Source organism: Pelobates fuscus, chromosome 6 (genome assembly GCF_036172605.1).
Source record: "Pelobates fuscus isolate aPelFus1 chromosome 6, aPelFus1.pri, whole genome shotgun sequence".
Taxonomy (NCBI): Eukaryota; Metazoa; Chordata; class Amphibia; order Anura; family Pelobatidae; genus Pelobates; species Pelobates fuscus.
In genome coordinates, this window is record NC_086322.1 from 89,770,620 (window position 1) to 89,797,793 (window position 27,174).

At 41.2% G+C, this 27,174-nt stretch overlaps 1 protein-coding gene across 1 annotated transcript in view; it reads right to left on the bottom strand.

Annotated features, from left to right (window-relative positions):
- The window catches only part of SCFD2 (sec1 family domain containing 2), a 483,891-nt gene that overhangs the window by 263,058 nt on the left and 193,659 nt on the right, over positions 1-27,174 (bottom strand). Inside the window, exon 5 of the mRNA XM_063458012.1 lies at positions 9,971-10,220. Coding sequence (XP_063314082.1) covers positions 9,971-10,220 — 250 coding nt within the window. The remainder of the gene's footprint in view (positions 1-9,970; positions 10,221-27,174) is intronic.

Sequence of the window (27,174 nt, forward strand, 5' to 3'; positions counted from 1 at the left end):
ATCACGGAACACGGAAGTGGATAGAAAACTTTTCGCACAGATGGGGTAAGTTATACATTTAGTTTTCCTGTATATATAGGCATTGTTTTGGCACTGTCATTGTCTTGATAAAGGCCCAGAAGGGTCGAAACGTTGATGTAGAGGTGGTGATTACTTATTAATACAAATTTGAAAAATCCCAGAGAGTGCTCCTGTCTTCAATTCTTTTACATGTCTGCTGGGATGCACCCGGGTATGTGTCTGTGGATTACTACTATTGGAGGTTGAGTGCCAGAGGTTGGATCTTGTTTTATATATATATATATATACACACACACACACTCAAATGCATATATACATTTGTCATGATGTGTATATATTATTTTTTCTTAGAGGAATATAAGGTTTCTGGAGAAAAATCCTTGTGACATTTGCATGTTGAAAAAATAATAGCAGACTAATGAATGTAGCAGTATATCGATTTCCTGTTCTAGTTGGCTGACTTGTAAAGTTGGCGAGAGTACAGGGGCCTACAGAGCTCCAGGCATATGTCTCATGTTAGGAAAGACTGCATGTTATAAACACTTCAATGAAAATTACCATTCAGTTTCAGGCCAATTCAGACCAGGTGCTGAATGAAGAATAAATAGGTAACATATGAACTAAAAAAAAGACAGAGAGATTATATAGATATTATTCCCTATGCTGAATTGAGAGTCCATTTGGAAAGATGAATTACACAGAGAGGTCCAAAAACCCTTGCTGGAAGGATGCCAATAAATAAAAAAAAATAAAAAAATGAAAAAAATAAAGTAAAATCCAATTAATATGTTGCTAAGCTAGAGCCGAACAGGTCCCTACAGCTTGTTAAAGGTATCGGTCACATTAAAAATACATTGTGATATAGCTCAAAGATCCCTACACCCTTCGACAACAGTGTCCATTGGCACATTTAGTCATCTATTACTAAACCCTAAAATCTTTGAAAGTATGTTATGTTAAAGAGTAACGTTACCTAATGACAAACAGGGGAAATAGCTTCTGGTAATATTGAATAGGCTATTAGTGCACTTAATAGGAAAGCAGATGTTGGCAAAAGGCCAAGTAACTCAACAAAGGTCTTAGAGAAAACTCTCCAGTCTTTAATTAAAAAGATTTACTGTGCTGCAGATTAGTTATAATCGGTTCATTAAAATAAACTCATGGTTATATGCAAAAATCTCTAGGTAGGATTTAAGATCATCAATAATCTAAAACCCTACAAGGTTTCTTTGTCTTCTTTTGAGCATACACAAATATTAAATTTAACCGGTCATCAACAGAAGGCACAGCAATACCATATGGTTTTCAGAAAAAAAAAAAAAATAATTGTATTTTCTTTTTTTACCTGTTGTATTTACAGTTTTTTTTTTGGTTGCATTATTTATTAACATCAGTAGCTACATACCTACAAAAGAAGGAAATAACATATTTGTAGTGATAGTATTCACCCTGAGGCTCAGGGGTTTTAATTAATGGAATAACACCAAGGGTCCTACGCATGTCTTCAAGGGTCATTAGCCACAGAGAACTTGCTTTCTGAGTCAAATTGGTTTAGTATGAGACAGGCAAGGGTGTCAAGTACAAAAATTAAGAATTCATTACATACAGATATGTTCACTTAGTGTGCATTAAACTGGGCTCAAAGGGCACATCTTGCCTAGACAAAATAATCATGAATGATGTCTTAAAGTCACATTCTCCTCTAGTGCTCCCTCACTAGAGTACTGCTGCAACACAGTCTCCACTAGTGCTCCCTCACTAGATCAGTGCTGCAACAGTCTCCACTAGTGCTCCCTCACTAGATCACTGCTGCAACACAGTCTCCACTAGTGCTCCCTCACTAGATCACTGCTGCAATAAAGTCTTCAATAGTGCTCCCGCACTAGATCACTGCTGCAACACAGTCTCCACTAGTGCTCCCTCACTAGATCAGTGCTGCAACACAGTTTCCACTAGTGCTCCCTGACTAGATCAGTGCTGCAACACAGTCTCCACTAGTGCTCCCTGACTAGATCACTGCTGCAACACAGTCTCCACTAGTGCTCCCTCACTAGATCACTGCTGCAACACAGTCTCCACTAGTGCTCCCTCACTAGATCAGTGCTGCAACAGTCTCCACTAGTGCTCCCTGACTATATCAGCGCTGCAACACAGTCTCCACTAGTGCTCCCTGACTAGATCACTGCTGCAACACAGTCTCCACTAGTGCTCCCTCACTAGATCAGTGCTGCAACACAGTCTCCACTAGTGCTCCCTCACTAGATCACTGCTGCAACACAGTCTCCACTAGTGCTCCCTCACTAGATCAGTGCTGCAACAGTATCCACTAGTGCTCCCTCACTAGATCAGTGCTGCAACACAGTCTCCACTAGTGCTCCCTCACTAGATCACTGCTGCAACACAGTCTCCACTAGTGCTCCCTCACTAGATCACTGCTGCAACACAGTCTCCACTAATGTTCCCTCACTTGAGTACTGCTGTAATATTCTCCTCTAGTGCTCCCTTACTAGAGTACCACTGCAGCTAAGCGTTGGCTCAACACAGTCTCCTGTAGAAGAGGGAATCACCTTATACAGCTATAGATCTTAACTTATGTGCGAATCAATCTGCATATTTGTGGTAGATAGGCCTAATGATACACATATTTTACAGGCACCCCCACATACATGGACACACGTTATAAATGCAGTCATATTCACACGTGTTTTCACATTTCAACTCACAAATATACTACATATGTACATCCACTAAAGGCAAAAAAAAATAACTTATTTTTCGCAAAAGTTGTGCATTTAAAATTCCAAGAACTCCCAGCAAACCATTGAAGTTTGCTACAGATCAGATTAGTTTTGTCATGGATCCATTTGGACCAGGGCACATCTATATTTCATAAATAAATGTAACACCTGCTGTTGAAACTGGCTAGGCTCTTAGATGAACACTTTATTAAGCAATGGCATTAAAATTGAATACAAATAAATAAATAAAGCATTTTCAGGGAAGACAGTTTTTAAACACTGCCTGACCAAAGGTGCATGTATCTGGCTAAAGGACCCTGCCCTATACTAAAGGTAGGGATGGTTTTTTAAAAATTTATTTACATATCCTTCACCAAAAAAAACAAACTATTTTCTTGATGAAAGGATATTCAATTTCTGATTTATTTTTTTGAGGTAACATGGGATGCACCACCAAGGTTAAAAAAAGAATTGCACTAGAACAGTGTGGCCTATTAAATAATAATAATAATAATAATAATAATAATAATAATAATAATAATAATATTTTTATTTTTTAAACTAGTTATGGCGTTGTGTGACATTTTGGGCGCATACAGTGCCAGCTCTTTATTAGAGTTGTAAAATTCCTCCATACTTGTAGAGTACTATGATTCACGTATTATTAAATATGCTAGTTATTTTACTAAATGTTTTTCTCCTGCATAACTTCCTTTGCAACTTTCGAACTTCAAAGCCTACAGGCAGAGCAAACACAAGACTGCCAATCCTACACTTTGTGGCAGACGAAGCCTCAACAATGTTCTTTTTTTCCATCTGCATCATATAACACAAATTATTTGCAGTGTTTAAGAATCCTCAACCAAATGAAAGCTGTAGTCCAACCAGATACTGCTCAGTCACAGTGTAATGTGAAATGTTATGAAATCGGTGAAACATTCACAGGTTGTTTGAACACAAGCCGTGTCCCTTCCCTTACAACACAATGGCTATTGTACATCATCAGTAAAGCTGTCAGTAACTATGTGAGTTCTGAATGTATATTTTTTTCCCTCTAGAACCCTCGGTTTCTCTCCTTTAATCAAGAGGTCCGTTTCGAAAGCTCAGTGTGTTTACAGAGCTTGGAGCTGTATTGGAAACTGAAATGGTGGTTTGAAAAGAATTTGCTTTGATATCATCAATTACTTTTAACATGTTACATGAATAAATACATGCTATGTTAATTTTACTGAGAAACATTTATATCCATACAATTCCTCTATCAAAAAAAATAAACAATTGAAAATAGAAAAAAAAATAAAAAAAAAAAAATCTCCCCACTGAATAGAACTTATTATCTCATCTCACATTATTGCACAAACCAGAAACCGGCTTCCTTTCATAGGAAAAACAGGAACGCTACTCAAGTAACCTCACTACATTATGTATAGATGTCGAACTGATTGGAAAAAGAAAAAAAAAAAAGAATTAAAACTGAACGTGCAAGTGAACCAATGCTTCTAAACTGCTCTCCTTATTTTTCCATTACCTCTCCTTCTGTTACTGTGCATTTCAAACACCATAGCTTCTGCTACACCGTTTTAAAGTATATACGAGGCAGCACAGTGCTATAAATTTCTCATGAACTGTATGGTGGAGATATTTTTTAATGTATAGCACCAAAACAAATTTGGATCATTTCTAAGAGCAAAACACATTCGCAAGAATAAAAATTTCTGGACAGCCGGAGAAACTTATGGTGCTTACTACTGCCATTTCAATAAAATCGTAGTCAAGGCAACCGTTCCCTTGAGCTACATCTGAGATGACAATAAGTTATTGTGTAACATTTTATTGTGTGTTTAAAAAATGCTATTGGTTGTGTGTCCTTTCTTTTCATTTTCTACTCAGGGGGACTCAGTGGGATTGTATATATTCCCATTCATATTTTGCATTTTGGCCTACAATCTCCTGGTCTGAAAGTTTGTTTTTAGGTATTTAAAACACACAAAAAAATAGTCTCCAGGTAAGGGAAGTGGCTGCAGTCCTGTCCACTTTTCACCTGACTATGCATTCACATTTTGGAATCTTTTGTGGTTAGCTCCACCACAGTTTTGTAGCTGAGATGGTCTTGTTTTCACTACAATGAAGTCAGTCCTGACTCCATAAGAGGTAAAAATAGGAAAATCTGAGTATAAGGGGAACTTGAAATTTCTTAGGCATGTTTGTGGGGTTCTCTCTCCCTCCCTAAATTTTACAGGAGACTTGGAACTAACAAAGCTCCAGGCTTTGCAGGATCCCACTCGGGGCTCCAGCATTGGTCAGTCCCTTGAGGAACGCGCCCCTGTCGAGTGTAGTACACAATGCAAGGGAGACAGCTATAAAAAATAAGAAAATGTTTTCATATTCAATTATTTTCTACATGGTAGCACAGAAAACCCAGAATGGAATAGAACAATATTGTAATAAAGAAAAGAGCATGTACATCAGTCATGTCCTATTATCATAAGACAATAAAGCAGGGGACATAGCACCCTAGTTAATAAAAAGAACACCAGTTATTATTCAGTGAAAGGAAATAGAAATAGAAACAATGGAAACATTTTGTACTTTACCACATCGAAATCAGTGGATATTTGCCAATGTATAAATCAAAGCCATTTAAGACATAGAATGAGAAAATTAAAGGAACACTATATTGTTAGGAATACAAACCTGTATTCATCATGCGTTTGTGCCCCTGCACCTTTTCCTGCTGAAAAACCTGGAGAGAAAAAGAAAATGACCTGTTCCAATCCAATGCTCCTAAAAGGGTAGCAGTGGGGTCCTAAAGTGCCACGCGCATACATGGCATCTTATAGGAAAGCACTGAATGCAATGCCAATGCCACATGACCAAGTTTTACTCTGTAAGGCACAGAGAAATAAGATAATAATGGCAGGAAATGTCCCAGGAAATTAGGGATAGTCTGGCAATCAAATCCAATATATGAATAAGTATACACATTTATGAATTAAATGTTATGTCCACCCCACAGAAAATAAATAAAAGAAATGAGCATATATTGCCCACAAGCGAGCACAATATAAAGCATACGTATTCGTTGTGCTATAAATTTACTTATTTCAATTAACCTAAGGATGTCAAAATAAAGAAATGAAATGCCGAAAAAAAAAAAATATCAGAGCCCATCGAGAATATTGAAGAGATTGAACTCGTAATATTTACATTACAAGACTGAGGATATGAGGATACTTTACTAGCAATGATCTAGTGTTTGATCGAAACACTATGCATAGCTTTCTTTTTTTGTGTGCAGACTCGGACATCCTAATGCAAGCTAAATGAGTGACATCAGAAATCAGTTTGAAGAGCAGACTAAGCATATCGGAGATCTATACTCAGACTGGACTTTTTAAGACAGCCATTGATCATTCTCAAGGATTCAGTTTGTGATGTGGAGGAAGAAGTGAGGGGAAACTGCAGAACTGTAATCATTAAAGGAACACAATAGGATCAGGAACACAAACATGTAACAAACATTCTTAACCCTATACTGTTAAACCTACAATAAAGGCGGCTTGCCACCCCATGCCCTCCTTAAAAGTGATTAAAACTGACCTTCTTTCCAGCGCCGTGTGGGTCCGCTGGCGCTGGCTCTGCCCCCTTGGTGACATCATCACAATTGCCAATTTTTAGCCAATCTAATGCTTTCCTATGGGTAAAACATTGGATTGGATAAAATCAGCAAGGGGTGGGGCTAAACACTGTTTTGGCCAATCAGCACCTCCTCATAGAGATGCATGGAATCAATGCATCTCTATAAGGAAAATTCAGCATCCCCACGCAGAGTGTGGAGACGCTGAACGGCAGAGCTGCCTACTGTGCAGCACTGAGCCAGGAAGCACCTCCAGTGGCCATCTGAGGAGTGGCCACTTGGAGGTGTCCCTAGGGGCAATGTAAACACTGCCTTTTTTCATAAAAATGCCTGTTTATAATGAGTATAATCACCAGAACAACTACATTAAGCTGCACTTGTTCTGGTGACTATAGTGTCCCTTTAAATACACAGATACAGCACAGTTTTTCTTAACAGCGTTTAACAATCATTGTTTAAAATTGCTTTACAAAAAATTGATAATTACATCCCCACTTTACCCAGGAAAAACTGCAAGTAGTCTACATCATTAACACTGACAACATACTTTTTTATTGCATTAATCAGTGGTGCCTGGTGCAGTTCTATGAAGGTGGGGCACTACATTTCATTCATGGAATTAGATTCCCCTAATTCTCTGACTTGTTGGATTCTGCCCTTATGTAATATACATACAGGCATACCCACGATCTCTCATACATACACATTGTACAGGCTTCTTTACACTAACACATGCGTAGGATCAAGGATTCACCACAGTTTTATGTGACAGAAATTTGTGCATTTATTTATTAATAAAATATTTTTCAGGAAGGATACATTGAGATTTCTCTAGTTTTCAAGTATGACTTTGGCCCACTAACACCGCATTGTTACCACAGGGTACAATAGAATATTAAAAATACAAAATAATATTAATACACAATATATATATATATATATACTTAACACAGAACAGTTAAGAAATACAATTAACCATGATTGCATGTGCATTCTGTTTTGGGATATGCAGAAAGGGAGCTCTTAAAGGATTTTTGGCTGCGGGTAGATTTGAAAGTGTGCGGGAGGTCGTTCCATAATTGCTGTGCTCTATAGAAAAATGAGGATTGCGACACTTTCTATTTGTATTGAGGTAGACTAAAAAAATTGCTAGCACTGGATCAGTGGTTATAGGAGGTAGGAACAGCCAGGGAGAGCAATCTGCTCCGGTGGGGTGGAAGCTTCCCAGAAAAGCTCATAAACACAAGGCTGGAAAGATGAAGGGTGCGCCTGGATTCCAGCAATAGCCAGTTTAGTTCTTTTAGCATGTCACAATGGTGGGTCATTAATTACATTGTAGCACAAAGAGGCCAAAGGAGTTATACAAAATAGTAAGTTTATGAAGGTGGGCTTGCGGTGCAGATGCACACACTACATCCACGTAATCAGTGACCGGTATTTGCATTTGCTGTACAATCTGTGAATTTACTGTAGGACTTAGGCAGGATTTTTTTCTGTACAGGGCACCTAGTTTTGGATATAGTTTTGATGAGAGTTTATCAATGTGGAGGCCAAAAGATAGCTTGGGTCTAGCAACATACCCAAGTATTTGAAAGAACAGTTTTTGTTCTGATGCATAGATGGGAATTTTGTAATGTAGGTACTAGACAGTTTTGTTAGGGTTTAGGAAAAGTTTGCTTTTTGCAATCCACTTTTCTACCTCTGTAAACTGGTCTTGGAGCACAGGCTCAAGGTGCGGTAGATCTGGTTTGCATGTGTAGATTATTGTGTCATCTGCGTAAATGTGTACAGTTGAGTCTTTGCAGACGTCAGGCAACTAATTTATGAATAAATGAATCTGACCCTAGGCTTTAATGTAAACTCTGCCTTTTCGCTGAAAAGGCAGCGTTTACAGCAAAAAGCCTGCAGGGACAAGCTATACTCACCAGAACAACTACATTAAGCTGTAGTTGTTCTGATGACTATAGTGTCCCTTTAAGCTTTTTGCTAATGTTGGATATGCTTTTAAGTTTGCTTGCTGTTAAAGGCTTCTAACAGAAGTGAGTTTCTACAATCATAAGAGCTAGTGTTACATCGCCACCCACACTTTCCTAACCCTCCTCCCAAAAAAATAAATCATAATAAAAATGTACTTTGTGCCCTATGAAAGCTATAGCCATTCTTGATAGCATCTGTCTCCCTATGGCATTTATTAAATCTGCTATTACACTGCTAGAAATATTAATCATTCACTGTGGGAGAATGACACAAAAAAGGTATCTGTCTAATTTAACCTTCAGAAACTGTACACCATAAATCTCAACACTATATTAAAAAACAAAAACGAAACGTCAAACTGTAAAACAGTTAGACAGGCAAGATTTACTGACGCTATTATTTAGTGGTAAAGGGAATTTTTTTATATTGAAAAAAATCTAAAAGAAATACACTTGCAACTTCAACCTTTCCACAGGGACCCATTATAGAAGAATCAAAGTATTAATCTTAAAAAATCTAAGTAAAAATCCAGATGCAACATGAACACATGTATTAAATACAAAGGAAAAAAAAAAAGTGACGTGTTTAAAGTCCATCCTTTAAATCTGAATGGGATTTAAGGTAACCCTGACCTAATCACAAACCCTCCCCCCTTCCCCCCCCCCCCCCCAAAAAAACCAGCAAAATATGGTTTATAATAAATAGGGTTATTTAAATAGAATTTCAGTGTTTCCCCTAAATCACCAATTGTGTTAGAGTGAGACAATCCTATATATTACAGAATGTGTTGAGCAGTTTTGTTTGCTATTGCTGAGTGAGGAGTATTCTACCAGAGTAAGGTCAGATATAAGGGAAGAAAGACATGACATGAATTCTGCCGTCTTCCTGCAGTCACCTGCCGTAAGAAGCTATAAACTGCCTCTAGGGAGGAAGCAGAGAGCCAGAAGAGGAAGTTACAGTTCACTGATACAGGTAGTCTGGTGTAGATTTACTGGTTTCAAAACAAATTTATGTAGTTAGGAACAGTCTAAATACAAATGCTCATGTTGCTGGTTGGCGCCTCAAAGCAGATACTAACCATTACATTAAAACACAATTCAGCAATACCCCCTTTTAGGGGCCATCACTGTACCCAAGACCTTGATATGCACCGGATCCCTTTATGCTTTCTTTTGCACCTGGACTCTGTCTTACACAACTATGCACAGTCTGCACAATGTTATTTTGTTATACTTTCTTTTTGTACTTATTAAAAACTTAAATATAAATAAAGAATTTTGGGTGGAAAAAAACAACACAATCTATGTATAAATTATCAACATATAAACAGTTAATGGAGCTCTTCACTAACCTAAAGCACTGTAGCTTGCTTGTTCTCTGTTGGGGTTTTTTAAGTTTACAACATGCAGATTTCAATAGAAATTGACAGCCAGGGGGTGTATTAATGTTAATTTGATCAGACAACCATTTCTGTTACTTCCTGGTTTTTTAAATAGCTTTCGAAGAAATAAAAAAAAAAAAGCTGTCTTATCTTCTTGCCAGCTCTCATATAAATAACAGTAGGAATACTCAAAGCACTTTGATTATGTAGACCTACCTGTTATTGCCTGTAACAAAGGACTCGGCTCAGGTTCATCACAGAAAGCCTGGATAAGGGCCTTTTTCACATGACTCTCAACAGCATCAAGTTCACTGTTCACCTGGACATCACCAGTCACAGAATATATGTAAACCAATATGATGATAATGTCATCAATGTTATAGTCATCGTTGCTCCTTTCATTGTGAGATTTAATCATAGGGTATAACTGGTTTAGGACTGTTGGCAGCTCTGTCTTCCCAGTAGTCTGAAAATAGAAGGAAAATATATATTAGATAAAGGAGAGTGTTTTTCCATTTATTAGAAGAAAGAAAAAAAAATGGGTTATGGAAAAATATGCAAATGCATCCGAGAATATCTACAAACAAAAGTACTAACCTATTAATGACATTGGTGCTTTGGAGGAGGTATATCGATGATGTTCTGATTATTTGGGAAGGTGATAGATATGGTTTGGATAACTTTTTAGAATACATAAACTCGAACACATATGGTCTCAAATTTACGGTGGAGATGGGAGATACCTAACGTTGTTTATAAAAGATGGGAGAGTTTGTAGTAAAACCTATTTTAAGCCTACAGATAGTAATGGCTTCATTGAATTTTCTAGTTGTCACCACAAGAACTGGTTGAGAAATATCCCAAAGGGACAAAACATGAGAATGTTAAAGAATTGTACAGAAAAAGATGATTTTAAGAAACAAACACAGGTTTTAAATAAGAGATTTTTAGACAGGCATTACCCTAGGGATTTGTTGCTGAATACACAAAAACAAACAAAAAGAGATGAGCTCCTGTATGAGCTCCTGGAATTGAAGAAAGTTAAGACCTCGGCTAATGGTTTTGATTTTGCATTTTTAACTAAATTTAATAGTAAATCACATTTGATAGAGAAGTCGATCAAGAAAAATTGGCCCGTTGCAGGATAAATTTTGATTTATAAGATAACAAAAAACCTAAAATATTGTTTAGCTCCGAGTGTCTTACCTCAAAAAGAGGATGTAATGAAGGGTTTTAATAATAACTTTTTAAATTTAAGATTTTTATTTTCACAAAGTTATAAAGGGTAGGGATACAGAATAAAGAAAAGGGGTGGGGTGGGGAGGGGTGAGGTAATACATCTTTGACAACAAGTCACATAAGTTTACAGTGTTTTATATAATAAACCTTATATAACGTATTATATGACATACATCTCAATTAACGATATCCTTTGGGTGGACATCTAAAGTTAAGTGCAGTGAGGCATTTAGGCAATAAAGCAATTAGGCAATGACCCATTCTCGTACCTATTCAACAGATATTTACAGGGTAAGTAGACATTTTATCCACTGTATCAAGTTTCATTTTCTTTTAAGACTTCTGATTAGCAGTCATTCCGTATGTCAGTAACGTGGGGGCGTACGTGCCAAGTCGGGCGGAGTACTGTTCCTCTGATCCTAACAGGATCTTAAGGACAAGTTGTGAGCCTAATGGCTGTCCAGGAAGTCTACCCAAGGATTCCACAGTCGCTCTATCTGGTTCCTTTCAGTATAAGAGTCCGCTGAGAGGATCTCATATTTGTAGAACATGTTTACCCTGTCTATGAGTTCCCGTCTCGGGGGGCAAACAGTACTTTTCCAATGTTGAGCCAATAAATGGCGGGCCGCTAAAATTATAATAGAGGCTATTTTTTTGTCTGCCTTAGTCCACTGAGCGGGGAAAAGGAGCAGAAGCGCTATGTCAGGTGTGAGGGATGTTGTGTGTTGTAGTAGTTGGTGCAGTATTCGCTGGACTTTCGCCCAAAGCGGTTTGATTTCTGGACATTCCCACCAAATATGTAACATAGTGCCTGTAGTAGACAGGCATCGCCAGCAAGTGGGATTTGTGCTAGGGTAGATTTGATGGAGCCTTTGGGGGGTAAGATACCATCTGTAAATAACTTTTTTATGTGCTTCTACGTGGGAGTAACAAGACGTAAGGCCTTTTAGTGCATTTATAGCTAGAAGCCATGTTTCGTTCGATAAGGTAGGGATTCCTTCTTTTTCCCATTGATGTATAAAGCTGAAGGAATGGGGGGTATGGTAATCTAGAATAGTTTTATAACACAATGAAAGGGATTTGGGTTTAAGTGGTGCGTTATGACAGCGAGACAGAACCGCAAGTGTGCTTTTTACTCTTTGAGGTAATAACGAGTGATGCCTGGAAACTTGGGATGCTATGATACTTTTCAACTGGAGGTATTGGAATATGAGGGAGTTCGGGAGGTTAAATTGTTCCTGCAAGTCAGGGAACGGTTTGATAGACCTTGCTGAACAAAGATCTTTAATGTATCTAATGCCATATGATGCCCAGGGTTTCAACGACAACCATGGCGTTAGGTGCAGTAGTGCCTCGATAGGGGCCTCAATGCAATATTTCCCTTTTTCTGCTGCAGAAAGTAATAGTTTATCCCAGTATTTCAGCGTTAGTTCTGAGGTCGGGTATAGCGACAGTTTTGGGGGACGGTGTGTCCTAGGGGACCACATGATGTGCAGTAATGAGTGCGGTTTAGCTTTGTCTGATTCCATATCTGCCCATTGGAATGTATGCCTATTGGCATGGATGCGGATAGCTGAGTCCAGTATAGCGGCTTCGTAATAAGCTGATATTTTAGGTGCCCCTAGTCCTCCCTCAGATGGGATCTGTTGGAGCAAAGCCACGGGTAGGCGTGGTTTTTTCTTGTTCCAAATATAACTAGATAATATGGACTGGAGGGTTTTTAGAGTACGTGGCTTTACTTGAAGCTGTAGCATGCGAAAGATATAGATAATTTTTGGTAATAAGATCATTTTTATTACATTGATACGTCCTAGCCAAGATAGGTGGACGTGTTTCCAGGACTGGAAGAATGAAGTGCATATTTGTGGTAATGGTCCGTAATTCAGGGATATAGTAGTGTGGGAATGTAGTGCGAGCTTCACCCCAAGATAAGTGATATATTTCTGTCTCCAGTCGAAACGGTATGACTGGCGTAACTTTTCAACTGTTGTTGCAGGTATGTGGAGTGGCAAAGCTTGTGTTTTATTTTGATTCAGCTTATAATAGGATATCTCGCCGTATACCTTTAGGAGGTGCAGAAGGCGTGGGATAGAGGTTTCTGGGTTGCTGATGGTAATAAGAATGTCATCGGCAAACATTGAGAGCTTGAAATGTGAGCTCCCAATGGTTATCCCTGAGACAAGAGGGTCATTTCGGATTTTCAGTGCTAGGGGTTCTAACGCTAGGATGAACAGGAGGGGAGACAGTGGACAACCCTGCCGTGTTCCATTTGACAGAGCAAACGGTCGGGAAGTGAATCCAGAGTTGGATACTTGAGCTTGCGGTTCGCTATATAGTGCCATAATACCTCTAGTTATCTCTTGCGGAAAGCCATATTTGAGAAGGACTGATATCATATACTTCCAATTAAGCCTGTCAAATGCTTTTTCCGCGTCCAAAGCTAACAATAGGCTCTCCGATTTGGCCGTGGTAATGTGGGATAGTATGTTGAGAATTTTCCTGGTGTTGTCAGTGCCTTGCCTGCCTCTGATGAAGCCTGCCTGATCATTGTGAATTATTCGTGTCAAAATGGGGTTAATCCTATTCGCTATCAATTTGGCGTAGATTTTTGTGTCGCAATTTAATAACGATATTGGTCGAAAGTTAGAGCATTGGGTTGGAGATTTCCCCGGCTTGGGTAAGGTCGAAATGTAGGCTTGCAACATAGCTTTAGGCATGGTCCCTGATTGAAAGCAGTGATTATACATTTTTGTCAAGTGTGGTACTAAGATATCGTGAAAGGTGTAGTAATACATGTTGGTAAACCCGTCGGGGCCGGGAGATTTATGTTTCGGCAGTTGTTTGAGGGTATGCGATATTTCTTGGTCCGTAAAGGGCTGGAGTAGTGCTTGCTTTTCTTCTAAGGTGAGAGCGGGTAAGTGGATGTCGTTCAGATAATTATCTATGTCGGTTTGTGTGGGAGCGGGGCAGTCGGGCGAGTTTGCTAAGTTATATAGGCCGCTATAGTAGCGGTTAAATTCTTCCACAATTGCTTGTGGGTCGGTAATTTTGTCCCCTTGTCCTGTGGTGAGGAATGCGATTTTAGATGATAGCGATTTAGCTTTGAGTTGTGCTGCTAATGTTTTCCCTGCTCTATTCCCGTCTCGAAAGAATTTGTGTTTCGATTTTGACAGTAAATACGTTGTTTTGGCCATTTCCATTTCTTTTAGTTTCGATTGTAGGACTCGTATTTGGTTCGTGATGTCATGTGAAGGGGCTTGCTTGTTCGTTTTTGTAAGAGTGGCTAATGCTTTGTGTGTGTCAACATAAGCCTTGGTCCGTTGTTTTTTAAGGTGGCTAGCATGTTTAATAAATTGGCCTCGTAAGACCGCTTTGTGAGCTTGCCACAAGGTCTCAATTCCTACCTCGCATGTATCGTTCAAGTTAAAGTATGTGTTTAAGTCCATTGAGATTTGTGCCACCAGGTTGTGGTCGGCCAGGAGAGCGTCATTCAGCCTCCAGGTACGGTTACCAGTCGTGGGGTGTTGCGTTGTGATTTCCAGTGTGATAGGAGCGTGATCAGTCCATGTGATGGTGCCTATGTCAGTTTTGGCTATTTGTGATGCTAGTGAGGTTGGTATGAGGAAGCGATCAATCCTGGAATACGTGCCATGAACTAGGAATTGGTGTGTGTAATCTTTATGTAAGGGATGTAAGGCTCTCCATATATCGATATAGCCATGTGTTTGTAAAGAGTTTTCAAGACGGGAGATGGAATGGGACCTTTGTTTTGTAGTTTTAAGTGAGATCTTGGAGGAGGAGGTTGTGTCTAAATTTTGATCCAGAATGAAGTTCGTATCCCCCCCCATTAGAACTGTTCCAAATTTGTGAGCAGTTGACAGGGCGAAGATGTTGTCCAGGAAAACATGGTGATTATTGTGTGGGCCATAAATGTTAACTAAAGTATATTGCGCGTTATTGATTATACATTGTAGCAAGAGGTATCGACCTTTCCTATCACTGACTTTTTTTATCAGTTGAAAAGACACATCTTTACTGATCAGGATAGACACACCTCTTTTCTTTTTTTTATAAGTGCAATGGTAACCTATCGGGAAATGTCTAGAGTAAAATTTGGGCGTTTTAAGTGTTTGGAAGTGTGTTTCTTGGTAGAATGCTATGTGAGTGCATTGTTTTTTAGCTTCTAATAGTGCCAATTGGCGCTTATGTGGTGAGTTGAGCCCTTTGGCATTTATTGAAAGCAGGTTAAGAGTCATTAGGTATCCAATGGAGGGTTGCCATATGTAGCCAGCCATATATTGCAAGGGTACCTGGGAAATGGAGATTAGGGTATGTTATAGTATTAGGTCCATGTAGCTCCGGATGGAGCAACCGAAGCTCACTTTGACAACTCTGCAAGCTATTGGCCTTTGTTGTCAGTAAGCCAAAACATGTCATGACGGTCACTGTAGTGCGGTAGGATGTATTCACCTTGGAAGAGGAAGGGGGTGTGGGGGGGGGAGAACAACGAAAGGGGATTTAACCAACTATATACAAAATGAAGGTCCACTGGGTGGAGCCTGATTTTCCTATTGTGTTGGGCACTGAAGCCCTTACATGGGGGTTGAGAGAACCCATTAGTGCAGGGGAGAGATTTCACTTTCGTAGGCCAAGAGGACAACGCATGACCCGTATCTTAGTTAGGGGTGCGTAATATGATGCATCGAGAAAGTCATTTCTTGTACATTGACCCTTTTTAGAAAGTTCCGCCTACTTTACATGGTTAAGCCTAGATACTCTAATATTCAGGCAGCTGGCTTGAAACACAAAGAATCGCTAGTATGAATTCAGAACCCTGTTGTCTTAACCTATCATATTATACAATGTACCTTTCCCTTTTTTTTTTTTCCTTTCTTTCCTTTTTTTTTATTTTTTATTTTATTTTCCAGATCGCCACTCTGGTGTATGCCTCCGTTGCCTGTAGTATCTGATATGTTCGCGGGAGTTTCTATATTATCTTTGTGCGTCATATACTTTCCTCTATGGGAGGGCGTAAAGTAGCTTAAGTTGCAAAAGGCGCACCAGAGTGCGTGTAGTAGTGGCAAAAACCTTGCATATCAAATCATTATGTTCACATGAATTAGTTTGGGACATAAGTGGGTATCCGGTGGCAGTGGGTTTATTTGTGTGGGTTGCTTCTGTGGGCAGGAGGCAGAGATGTTAAGCTCGGTCAATTCTAAGTTTGTGTTAGCCCCCCTGATGTTAAGCAAGCAGCCTATGCCGATTATGGTCTGCTTCTTGCGGTCTATAGGGACATTGCACAACAGCAGAAACCCTTAGGTGTAGGGGAAGAGGTCGGTACAGTGTCGTGTAGCTTTGGTAGGTGCACCCAGACCGATCCCAGCTCAAAGTTTTACATATAACAGTGTATATCCCACCTGCTAAATACAGAAAGAGCAGGTCGAAGCAGGTATAAACATAGAAATGAAAGGAAGCAAGAAAAAAGTTAACATTTAACATTTGTCAAGGTACTTGTTACCGGTACTAGTCACCCTCGTGTCGTGGTGGAGTGCCGGTATCGTCGTTATACAAAGTCCTGTAAAGCGATTTCGGAGAGAGTCATTTAATCTTTGCTTGTGCTTCCCAGGCATGCGGTACTTTCAACGGTGATGTTGCTGCAGCGGTAGCCGTGCGTACGTTGGATGATGAAGGGTTGTGCTCCTCAACTTCAGCTATCGGTATGTTCCACTCTGCCAGGGCGCGTTTCCCATCTTCTGGTTCAGTGATGTGCCTCTCGACGCCATTTCTCCTGATGATAAGGCGTGCTGGGAAGCCCCATTTGTAAGGTATAGTTGCTGCTCGTAATGCGCTGGTTATCTGGGCAAAGCTTCTTCTTGCACTCAGTGTATGTGCAGAAAGATCTGTATAAATCTGGATTTTACTATATTCCTCCGGCAAGGTAGGGTTTTTTCTGGCAGCCGCCATTATAATTTCCTTGGTAGAGTAGTAGTGCATCCGCGTGATGGTATACCTCGGGGCGGACTGTGGAAGGTGCTTCGGCCGGGGTAATCTGTGTGTTCTATCAAGTAGTAGTGCGGTGATTGGTAGCTCCGGTGCCAACAGGTGGAAAAGTCGACGTACATAGTCACCCAGGTCGTTAGGGCCTACACCATCCGGTATGCCACGGATGCGTACATTGTTCCGCCTGTCCCTATCTTCATGGTCAGCTAGTTTAGTGAAGATGGAATTTATTTTGGCTTCCATGCTGTCGTATGCGGTCACCACATTATTGTGTGCGGATATGATTTCTTCTGTTTTATTTTCTATGTAGTCCATTCGCTCGCCTAGCGCCTTGACATCATCCCTAATTTCCTTGGCTATTATTGCAAAGTCGGCTCTCAGCGATGTTTGGAGGCTGTCCAACATTCTCTGTATCGCCGATTCTGTGGCCGGTACTTCCCTGCGTGAAATAGAAGTGATGTCGCTCCGTTCAGAGCTCGAGGCCGGGGATGTAGGCCTCTTGGCGCCATCTTGCGCACGGCGTGGCGGCGAAGTCATAGCCGAGATTTGCAGTGAAGGTGCCTCTCTAGGTTTGTTTTTTTTGGACATACGTTGTGCCATAATGTCCGATGTAGATATAGATTCGTTTGTTGGGTTTAGTTTCTCAATATACGCTAGAATAATCGCTGTATTACAGGGATGTCTCACGGAGCTGATCGTTCACACGTCCATCTCCTTGAACGGTCAGGCCACGCCCCCTTAATAATAACTTTTTAACTTCAAACGAAAGGTTTTTTTAAATGTGGAAAATGTAGTACCTGTAAATATCAAGCTAATAAGACTACGTAATTTCAAAACTTTGCCACAAAAGAAGTTTTCAACATAAAGCATTTATCAACTGCCAAAGCAAATTCGTAGTATATCTTTTACAGTGTAAGTGCGGGATCCAGTATGTGGGACGCACCATCAGGAGACTGCACATAAGGTTCTTAGAGCATTTTAACGGTATAAATAAGAAAAGTCTGAAACATAGCGTCCCGAAACATTGCATAAATTGTAAGGATTTTAATTATAAAGAATTTATATGTATTGGTATTGACGTGATCACCCCCCATTGGAGAGGTGGTGACATGGAGAAAATGTTGGCCATGATAGAAACAGAATGGATTTACAAATTGAAAACTTCTGTTCCCTCAGGCCTGAATACCGATTTAGACATTTTAGCTTTTATGGACTGATATTTATGTACAGATTGGTATTTTTAGCATTTTTATCATCTGCTCTGTTTTAATCTCTTCTCTCATCCATTTTTATATTCATATTAATATCTTGTAGTATTTTTTATTTTTTTTATTCAGGACCTCCTCAAAGAAAAAAGATAAAAACTACTTAAAACCTTCTACTAAATTTATATTTACATATGTTTCTATTCCAGTAATTTGTAAACGTGTTTAATGTAGATATCACTATAGGTATTTATATGAAGCTGAAATGTTTTTAGCAATTTTTATTACAATTTTTTTTATGCCTGTTATGAAACCTCTTAAGGAAGGTTGTCCAGAAACGAGTTAAGAAATAAGACATTTAATTTATTCTTGGGTAATATATATATATAACCAGTAAAAACAAGATATTTTAATCTATTCTTGGGGTGGTATATGGATGTTTATGTTGGCTACAATTTAACCCCATCAACTCCCCATTACGTTATGCACCTCTCAGTCTTTGTATCAAGAACTTGTTGATTATGAACTGTATGAATGGATTTATTCCATGCACGTAATATGTACACATACATCCTTCATTTCTATTAGCCCATTATTACACGTTTTATAAAAAAGCTTTATTTTTATAGTCTTTTTTTCCCTTTATTAGCATTAAGCTGTTTTACATTCCCCCTTTTGTTCTCCTCTCCATGTTTATAGGAGAGGATCTTTTATCATTCAATCCAATTCATAAAATTATATTATTATTCTCTGTGTGAAGTATTTAGTATATTGTAAGTACACAGCATCTATTTTGTGCCGTGCTGAGATTGTCGACACAAGAATGCGCGTGCGCAAATTGTCAATAAAGTTAGACTGCGCTCCACGGTGGTTATGCGCATGCGCGGTATCAACGGACGTGCGTGGTGACGTATGATGCAACGTTCCGAGTGGTCTGCGCATGCGTGGACACTGATTGGGGCGCGAAGACCGATGGATTTAAAAGAAAGAAGACGGCAGCACAAGACAGAAGCTCATGAGGAAGTCGGACGCCCGACGAAACGCGTAGAGCCCAGCTGTATTTCGACCCTAAAGTTTGGTATTAGCAGCTTGAATTTGCCTTTATGCACTTTATCTCTTTTGCACAATTTTATGCACTTTACTATTAAAGGGTATCAATTACTGACTTTTGTTGTGTCATTCAGTGGTGATCATGTTTAGAACCCCTAATGTGAAGGGATAGTGAATGCTAGTGGCTCATTTTTCAATACTTCCCTTATTTGCACAGTGCACTTTATTGTTTGTTCAGTTGCTTACCAGAAGGGTCTTTTTAAGCCATTTAAGGCTATTTTATTTTTTGTTCTTTGTATCTTTTTGGCACTTATGGAATAAATTGTTATCCTTTTAATATATAGATTTATCTCCTGGCTATAATTGTCTTAGATTAAGTAGTCAATTTGAGACAGGCTGGTACACTGATTGTGGCGCCCTGAAATCTGGTATTGGTTTACCTTTACCAGAATTGTGTGTTTATTAATGACATTGGGATGTTCCAGATTGTCCTAAAAATAGAGGGCACATCATCCTGTAGTTATGGTCTGAGCACGGTTAAATTCATGGTCGCACCGGGGTGATCCAGGTATCGATACCTGGGGCTCCTTTTTGTCAGCTGGGGCCATATTTAGGGAGTGCTGCATACAGCCCTATAAATCCATTTCAATCACAGCGGCTGAATGATAGATATAAGCTCTGGTGGCTCCCCATACAGAAGGAGACCCCAAGGTTTGCATGGTCTCCTACCAACAGTGATCAGTACTGGCTTTGGGAAGACGTAGGCTTAAGTTTAGGTGTACAGTTAGAGTTCGTATAAGTATCGGGTTAGGGGTAGGGTTGCTATAGGGTTAGCGTTAACTACCAAAAGTTAATTAAGGTCCTATGAGGCATTTAACGATCAGGACTAAAACAAGTAAAAAAAACTTTAAAAAAACAATACATAATATGTATTGTTACACATGTATTCCTAATGCTTAGATGTCCCTGTCCCGAATAACAAGGTCCCTCATAGATCAGCATACAAATGTTATATAGTTGATCTTTTTACGCACCTTTTTCCAGTGCCGAAGCTGCCTCAGTACTGCTTACTAATCGACCTCCCATGATGTCATGGAGGAGGAGCAGCCTTATCTGGGGTTGGTCCAATCTAATGATCTCAATAGACTTCATTTATATGCCAACAAATGAACCCATAGGCCAGTGGCGTATTAAGAGGGGGTGGGAGGGAGCCCGGGTGCCACTCACTGGGGGGGTGCCATGACTAGCAGTGTCATAAGTCACCCCCCATCAATTCGTACGGTGTGTGTTGCGGCGCCTTTGCGGCCGCATCTGTGCCCGGCCGCACTATACTGCACTGACTGCAGCCATATGGAGAGGCAGGGGGAGGAGTTTTGCGTCGCTGCCGCTTGTCCGCCTTCACGGAGCGGAAGGATCCATCATCCTTCGAGGCACCAGTGCTCAGAGGCTCGGAGCAGAGTAGAGAATAGAATTTTATGTGAAGGGACGAGGGTGGGTAAGAATTGCAGGTAATTAAGGGGGTGTGCAGGATTTTTTTTTATTAAGAGGGTGTGTGCAGGTTTTTTTAATTAAGGGGGGTATGCAGTTTTTTTTTTTTTAATTAATGGGGGTGTGCATGATTTGTTTAATTAAGGGGGTGTGCAGGTTTTTTTATTAAGGGGGTGTGCAGTTTTTTTTTATTAAGGGTGTGTGCATGGGATTTTATGTGTAGGGTGGGTGTATGACTGATGTTTAGGGGATGTGCAGAATTTCTATGTTTAAGGGCTGTAGGAACTTTGTGAAGTGGGTGCAGGTTTTTTTGTGTAGTGGGTGTATGAACTTTTTGTGATGGGGTGCAAGGTTTTTATATGAGGGGGGTATGGATTTGATGTGTAGGGTGGGTAATAAATATTCTTGAAAACATTGAAAAAAAATGTGGCTTTTTTTTTAGGTGGGGGGGTGCCAAACTCAGGGTCCGACTCTGGTGCCAAATGCTCTGGGTATGCCCCTGCCATAGGGAAATACTGAATCAATGCTTTTCTATGGGGGATGCAGTCACGCGATAAGTTTTACTAGGTTGCTGCAGCAGGAAGTGCTTCTGGGGCTGGTAATGCAGAACAAGATGGACTTGTGTGCTGGGACTCTGTTAATTTTCATACTTGCTGTGTCTGTGTTTGGAGTGGGCTGGGGTACTCTCCTGTGGGGCCACTATATTCATGAGCTTTATACAGTCAGTATGACAGCCTCTAGTGGAGGATTCAAACCAGCAATGTAAATATTGGGTTAAACCTACATAAAGGTTTATGAGATCTACATACGAGATATAGTGGTTTGGGTGACTTTAGCGTTCCTTTAAAGAGAAACACGTAAACTAGAGTTGAACAAACGCATACAACAGATTCTACATTTTGCTTTGGTTTGGAAGTTGGTCAATTACCCTATCCTCAAGGAATTAAAGCATATCCATCATAGTTTTTCAAATTATTATTCTTGTTTTCAGGAGGCCTTGAAGCAAAATAAAAGTAACTACGGTAACTCAGTCGACAGTCTACATTGTGTTCTGGTTAGGGGAAATATTAATATCCTCCCAACATTAGTGTAACCTAAGAGGGTCCCAGTGCTTGGTGAAGCCCCTTACCAGGAGAACTGATGGTACCTCCTATTTTTTAGAAGGGTGCAGAAGAGCTGGACCACTATCAGTGCCCATGGAGGACCGTAAATAAAAGGGACAGTTAGTAGCATAGACACCTGGGGTCTTTCAGAAGTAATATATGTCATATTTGTAACGTACACCAGAAAATAGTAATTTTTAAGGTAAGGGCCGGAACGACACGCTGGCTGGCCGCATTTTAGCACAGCTCGTAGGGGCTTTGGCTTTTAATTAACATTAAACGAACATATAAACGCGTCAAGTGCCAGAAATCCCAGCTTGCTGTATAGTCAACTACTGTGGCTGCTGTTGTGCCTAGATGCTGGTGTTCTGGAGCTTTCAAGAGAAAAGCCTGTAATCTGAGGAGGCCGCCACCCTGAACTCTTTCCTGACTGCTGGTCATTGGCTCCTGGGGTATCATGTTGCTGGACCCGTTCTACCCCCACCTCACCCCATCTCACCCTTGGACCTATGGGGGTTATTCCAGTCCCAGTATCTCTGCGGGTGGACGTCGGCAGGGCCTGCTGAGAGCGTGTCTGGAATCTAGAGGAAGGCTCTACTACTCGTCCAGCTGAGAAGGCATATGGCTCCTCCTGCTCTCCATTCTGGCACATACAGTCCCCACTCAGTGCAATTCTGAATAAGCAAGAGAAGGTGAGCATCGTGCTTCCTATTATTCTGCAACCGCTGCTTGTGTCTGGCTTTTGCTACTACTTACCTAGGCCTTGAGCCTCGCGGAGTAATACTCCTCGTCACAGCCCTACATCTAGGAGGGTGGTCCGCCCGTGCTGGGAACCTCATTGATGGTGGTGGTGGTGCAAAACAAGATGGACTTTGTGCACTGCGACTCTGCTAATTTCTATACTTGCTGTGTCGGCGGTTGGAGTGGGCTGGGGTACTCTTCTGTGGGGCTACTATATTTATATTCTCATATGCTTTATACAGTTTCTTAATTTGTCATTTGTATGCTATGGGCTGTGTGCTTCTTGGGACTCCAGTGGCATTTGTTTTCCTAATTGTCCAATATTTTCTCAGTTAGCATAGTCATCTGAGCGCTACAGGCTTAATCGACCATTAATTGGGACCATTAAGTAGTAATTTTCTCTTTAAAAAATGAGGCATTACTTGGCAAAATACACCAATTTCTGCTATCTACATCGCTTATGACTAGTCTTTCTGATGTATTAATACTTTTATCATGTTGTATCATTCTATATGTCTAAATAAAAAATAGAATTACAACAAAAATAAATGTGAAAACCCTTAAACTACCCCATAAGAATTAGGTCAAGTGCCAAGTCATGAAGGTTGTTAGTGGTAGTTTTTTTTTGTAAAAACAAAACACTTTTTATACTGTACTTTTCTATTCAACCAAATCATAAAATACCTGCAGTAACTGGTAAGATCCATCTCTCTCTATTTATCCCAAACACAGTGCTTAAAGGGACACTATAGACACCAGAACAACTACAGCTTATTGAATTGGTTCTGATGAGTAGAATCATTCCCTGTAGGCTTTTTGCCTTAAACACTGTCTTATCAGAGAAAATGCAGTGTTTACATTACAGCATAGTGATAACTTCACTGGCCACTCCTTAGATAAAATGCAGTGTTTACATTACAGCATAGTGATAACTCCACTGGCCACTCCTTAGATAGCTGCTAAAGCTTCCTCCTTAAGCAGTCCTGCCTAATGTGCAGCACTGCCATTCAGGCGCTTCCTGGCTCAGTGCTGCACAGTAGGCAGCTCTGCTGTTCAGCCTCTACGCGCTCTGCATGGGGACGCTGAATTTTCCTTATAGAGATGCATTGATTCAATTCATCTCTATGAGGAGTTGCGTGGCCAGGGCTGTGTTTGACTTGTGCTGGCTCTGCCCCTGATCTGCCTCCTTGACAGTCGCAGCCAATCCTATGGGGAAGCATTGTGATTGGATCAGGCTACCACTTCTGATGATGTCAGCAGGCAGAGGCAGGTCTGAGGCATACATAGGTAGAGCCAGGAGCTGCAGACTTGAATACTGTCAGGGTTTCTTTGCTGTTTTAAACAGCAACCCTTTCTGTTTCAGTGATTGAGTTTTCAGCTGCAATTACTATGAGCTGCTTCTGCTTGTTGCCACGGTTACTCACCTGTGAGTAGTAATCAACCCTGCTGCTAATCAGTTCTGCCTATTTAAGCAGCTAAGCCCAGAACCTCCTTGCCCTTGCGTGGTTTCCTGTTTCCCAGAAGTCTCCTTGTTCCTGTGTTTCCTGTTTGCTCCTGGTTCCTGACTCCGGCCTTGTTCCTGACTCCGCTGCTCTCCGTGCTCCTGATCCTGGCTTGTCTGACTACCCGCTCTGGTGACTGACCCCTGCTTGATTCCTGGACTTTGCTTTTGTTTATTATTTGTTATTTATTAATAAAGGTGTGTTTGCATCTACTTCTGTCTCTGTCTGGTTCCTGGTCCCTGATATTACGCAAGGGCCATGAATACAGATGGTACAGGCAAGACACCTATACCTAACCTGCTTACCCAGTGGGACCAGCAGAACCACCATTTGGACCAGTATGCCCATCTGGATCCAGTACCCGGCCAGCCTGCGATTGCGGCCGCCTCTGCCTCACTTCCTGTTCTAGCACCGGTTGTAGCCTCCAAACCTGTAGCGGCTAGAGAAATGACTGGGTCTGTCCCGCTCCCTCAGTATTTTGGGGGCAACCCAGCTCAGTGCAGAGAATTTATAAATCAAGTTAAAGGATACCTTGAAACCCTGCCCCAGGCATTTCCTACAGACAGTGACAAAGTTCACTTCATGATTTCTTTGCTGTCTGAAAAGGCCCTAGCTTGGGCAAAACCTCTCTGGGAGGCAGAGAAGCCTATTATTTACAATTACCCTGAATTTGTTGCATCCTTCAATAGGGTTTTTGATATTCCAGCTCGCTCCACCCCTACTGCCGAACTACTCATGTCTAATTCTCAGGGCACAAAAACTATTGTCGAGTATGCCAGTGAATTCCGTACCATGGCAGCAGAGGGTGGCTGGAACAACGAGACTCTCGTGGCTGCCTTTGCACAAGGTCTCTCCGATGTGTTTAAAAATGAGATTGCAGCCAGAGAATTACCTAAAGATCTCGAGGAACTGATATCATGTGTCACCCTCATTGACATCAGACTCTGAGAGAGATCCTCATCCAAGGAGCGCCTGCGGAGGCCTCTTGTAAATTTGGCACCGAGCTTTTCTTGCCCACCCGAACCTCCCATGCCTCCTGGTCCTGAGTCCTCTGTCTGTGTGGAGCCAAAGCAGTTAGGCTTCTCACGCCTCTCGGTCGAGGAGAGAGCCTTTAGGAGGAGGGAGGGTCTGTGCCTATACTGCGGACACCATGGTCACTTGTTAAAATTTTGCCCGATTCGTCCGGCAAAGGGCCCGCACCCAAGATACTGTCAGGGGCAGATCTTGGGTGGTCTTTCTGCAGACCCAGAGATATGTGTGCGCAAACCTTTGGTGCCTGTTATCCTCTCCTGGCCTGATTCATCCATTGAAACCCGGGCGTTACTTGATTCTGGGGCCGCAGGCTTGTTTATAGATTGTGCATTTGCAGCAAAGCACTCTATACCCTTACAGTCTCGCAACTCCCCACTAGCCTTCGAAGCCATCGATGGCAGACCAATACAGCCAACCCACGTGACCCAAGAAACCGTGCCCATATCTCTGGCTGTAGGGGCTCTACATCATGAGACGACCCAATTCCAGGTCATTTCCTCTCCATATTACCAGGTTGTTTTGGGATACCCTTGGTTACAGAAGCATAACCCCACAATTGATTGGCGCAAAGCTGAGATATTATCATGGTCCCAGCAATGCACATTGTCCTGTCTCCAGAAACCGGTCAAAGTTTTGGGCGCATGTTCTGCCTCTTCCTTACCCGCTGAGTACCAAGAATTCCAAGATGTATTTGACAAGGGTCAAGCCAGCGTTCTGCCACCACACCGTCCGTATGACTGTGGTATCGAACTCCAACCGGGTACCAATCCTCCCCGGGGCCGGATTTACCCACTGTCTGTAGCAGAGAATCGAGCCATGGAGGAGTATGTTACCGATGCACTGTCTAAGGGTTTTATTCGGAAGTCATCTTCTCCTGCCGGGGCCGGCTTTTTCTTCGTAAAGAAAAAAGATGGCGAGTTGAGACCCTGTATCGACTATAGGGGTCTCAATCGCATTACTATTAAGAATGCCTACCCCATTCCATTAATCACGGAATTATTTGACCGCCTCAAGGGAGCAACGGTCTTCACCAAACTTGATCTGAGAGGGGCATATAATCTCGGCCGGATAAAAGAGGACCACGAATGGAAAACCGCATTTAACACCAGTAGCGGCCATTACGAATACCTAGTAATGCCCTTTGGTCTTTGCAATGCTCCGGCGGTTTTCCAAGAATTTATAAATGACGTCCTGCGAGATATGCTGCAGCAATGTGTGGTGGTTTATCTTGATGATATTCTGATCCATTCCACATCTCTCGAGAACCATCACGCAGACGTTTCTCGTGTTCTACAGAGACTTAGAGAAAATAGTCTGTTCTGCAAATTGGAGAAATGTGAGTTTCACTGCAAACAGGTTACATTCTTGGGATATGTTATCTCAGATACTGGATTCTCTATGGATCCGGAGAAACTTTCGGCTGTACTAAAATGGCCTCGACCTACGGGTCTTCGCTCTATACAACGGTTTCTGGGCTTCGCCAATTATTATCGGAAGTTCATACGCAACTTTTCTTCCTTGGTTAAACCTCTCACGGACATGACCAGGAGAGATGCTGATCCACAGCATTGGTCACAGGAAGCCATTACTGCCTTTGAGTCTCTCAAAGTCGCCTTTGCTGCTGCTCCTATACTGGCACACCCTAACCCTGCCTTACCATTCATTCTTGAGGTCGATGCGTCTGAGACAGGAGTGGGCGCCCTCCTGTCTCAACGTCCTAACCCAGAGAGCTCCAGGCATCCGTGCGGGTATTTCTCGAGGAAATTGAACCCGGCGGAATGCAACTACCAGATTGGTGATAGAGAACTTCTAGCCATAATTTTAGCTCTCAAAGAATGGAGGCACCTTCTTGAGGGTACTTCAGTGCCAATCCTCATACTCACAGACCACAAGAATCTAACATATCTTTCTGAAGCTAAGCGACTTTCCCCCCCGGCAAGCTAGATGGGCTCTCTTCCTATCAAGATTCAATTATGTGGTTTCTTACTTGCCCGGTACAAAAAACATTCGACCTCAGCGAACATTACCCTTCTTCCAAAGGAAGATAAGGACCGGACACT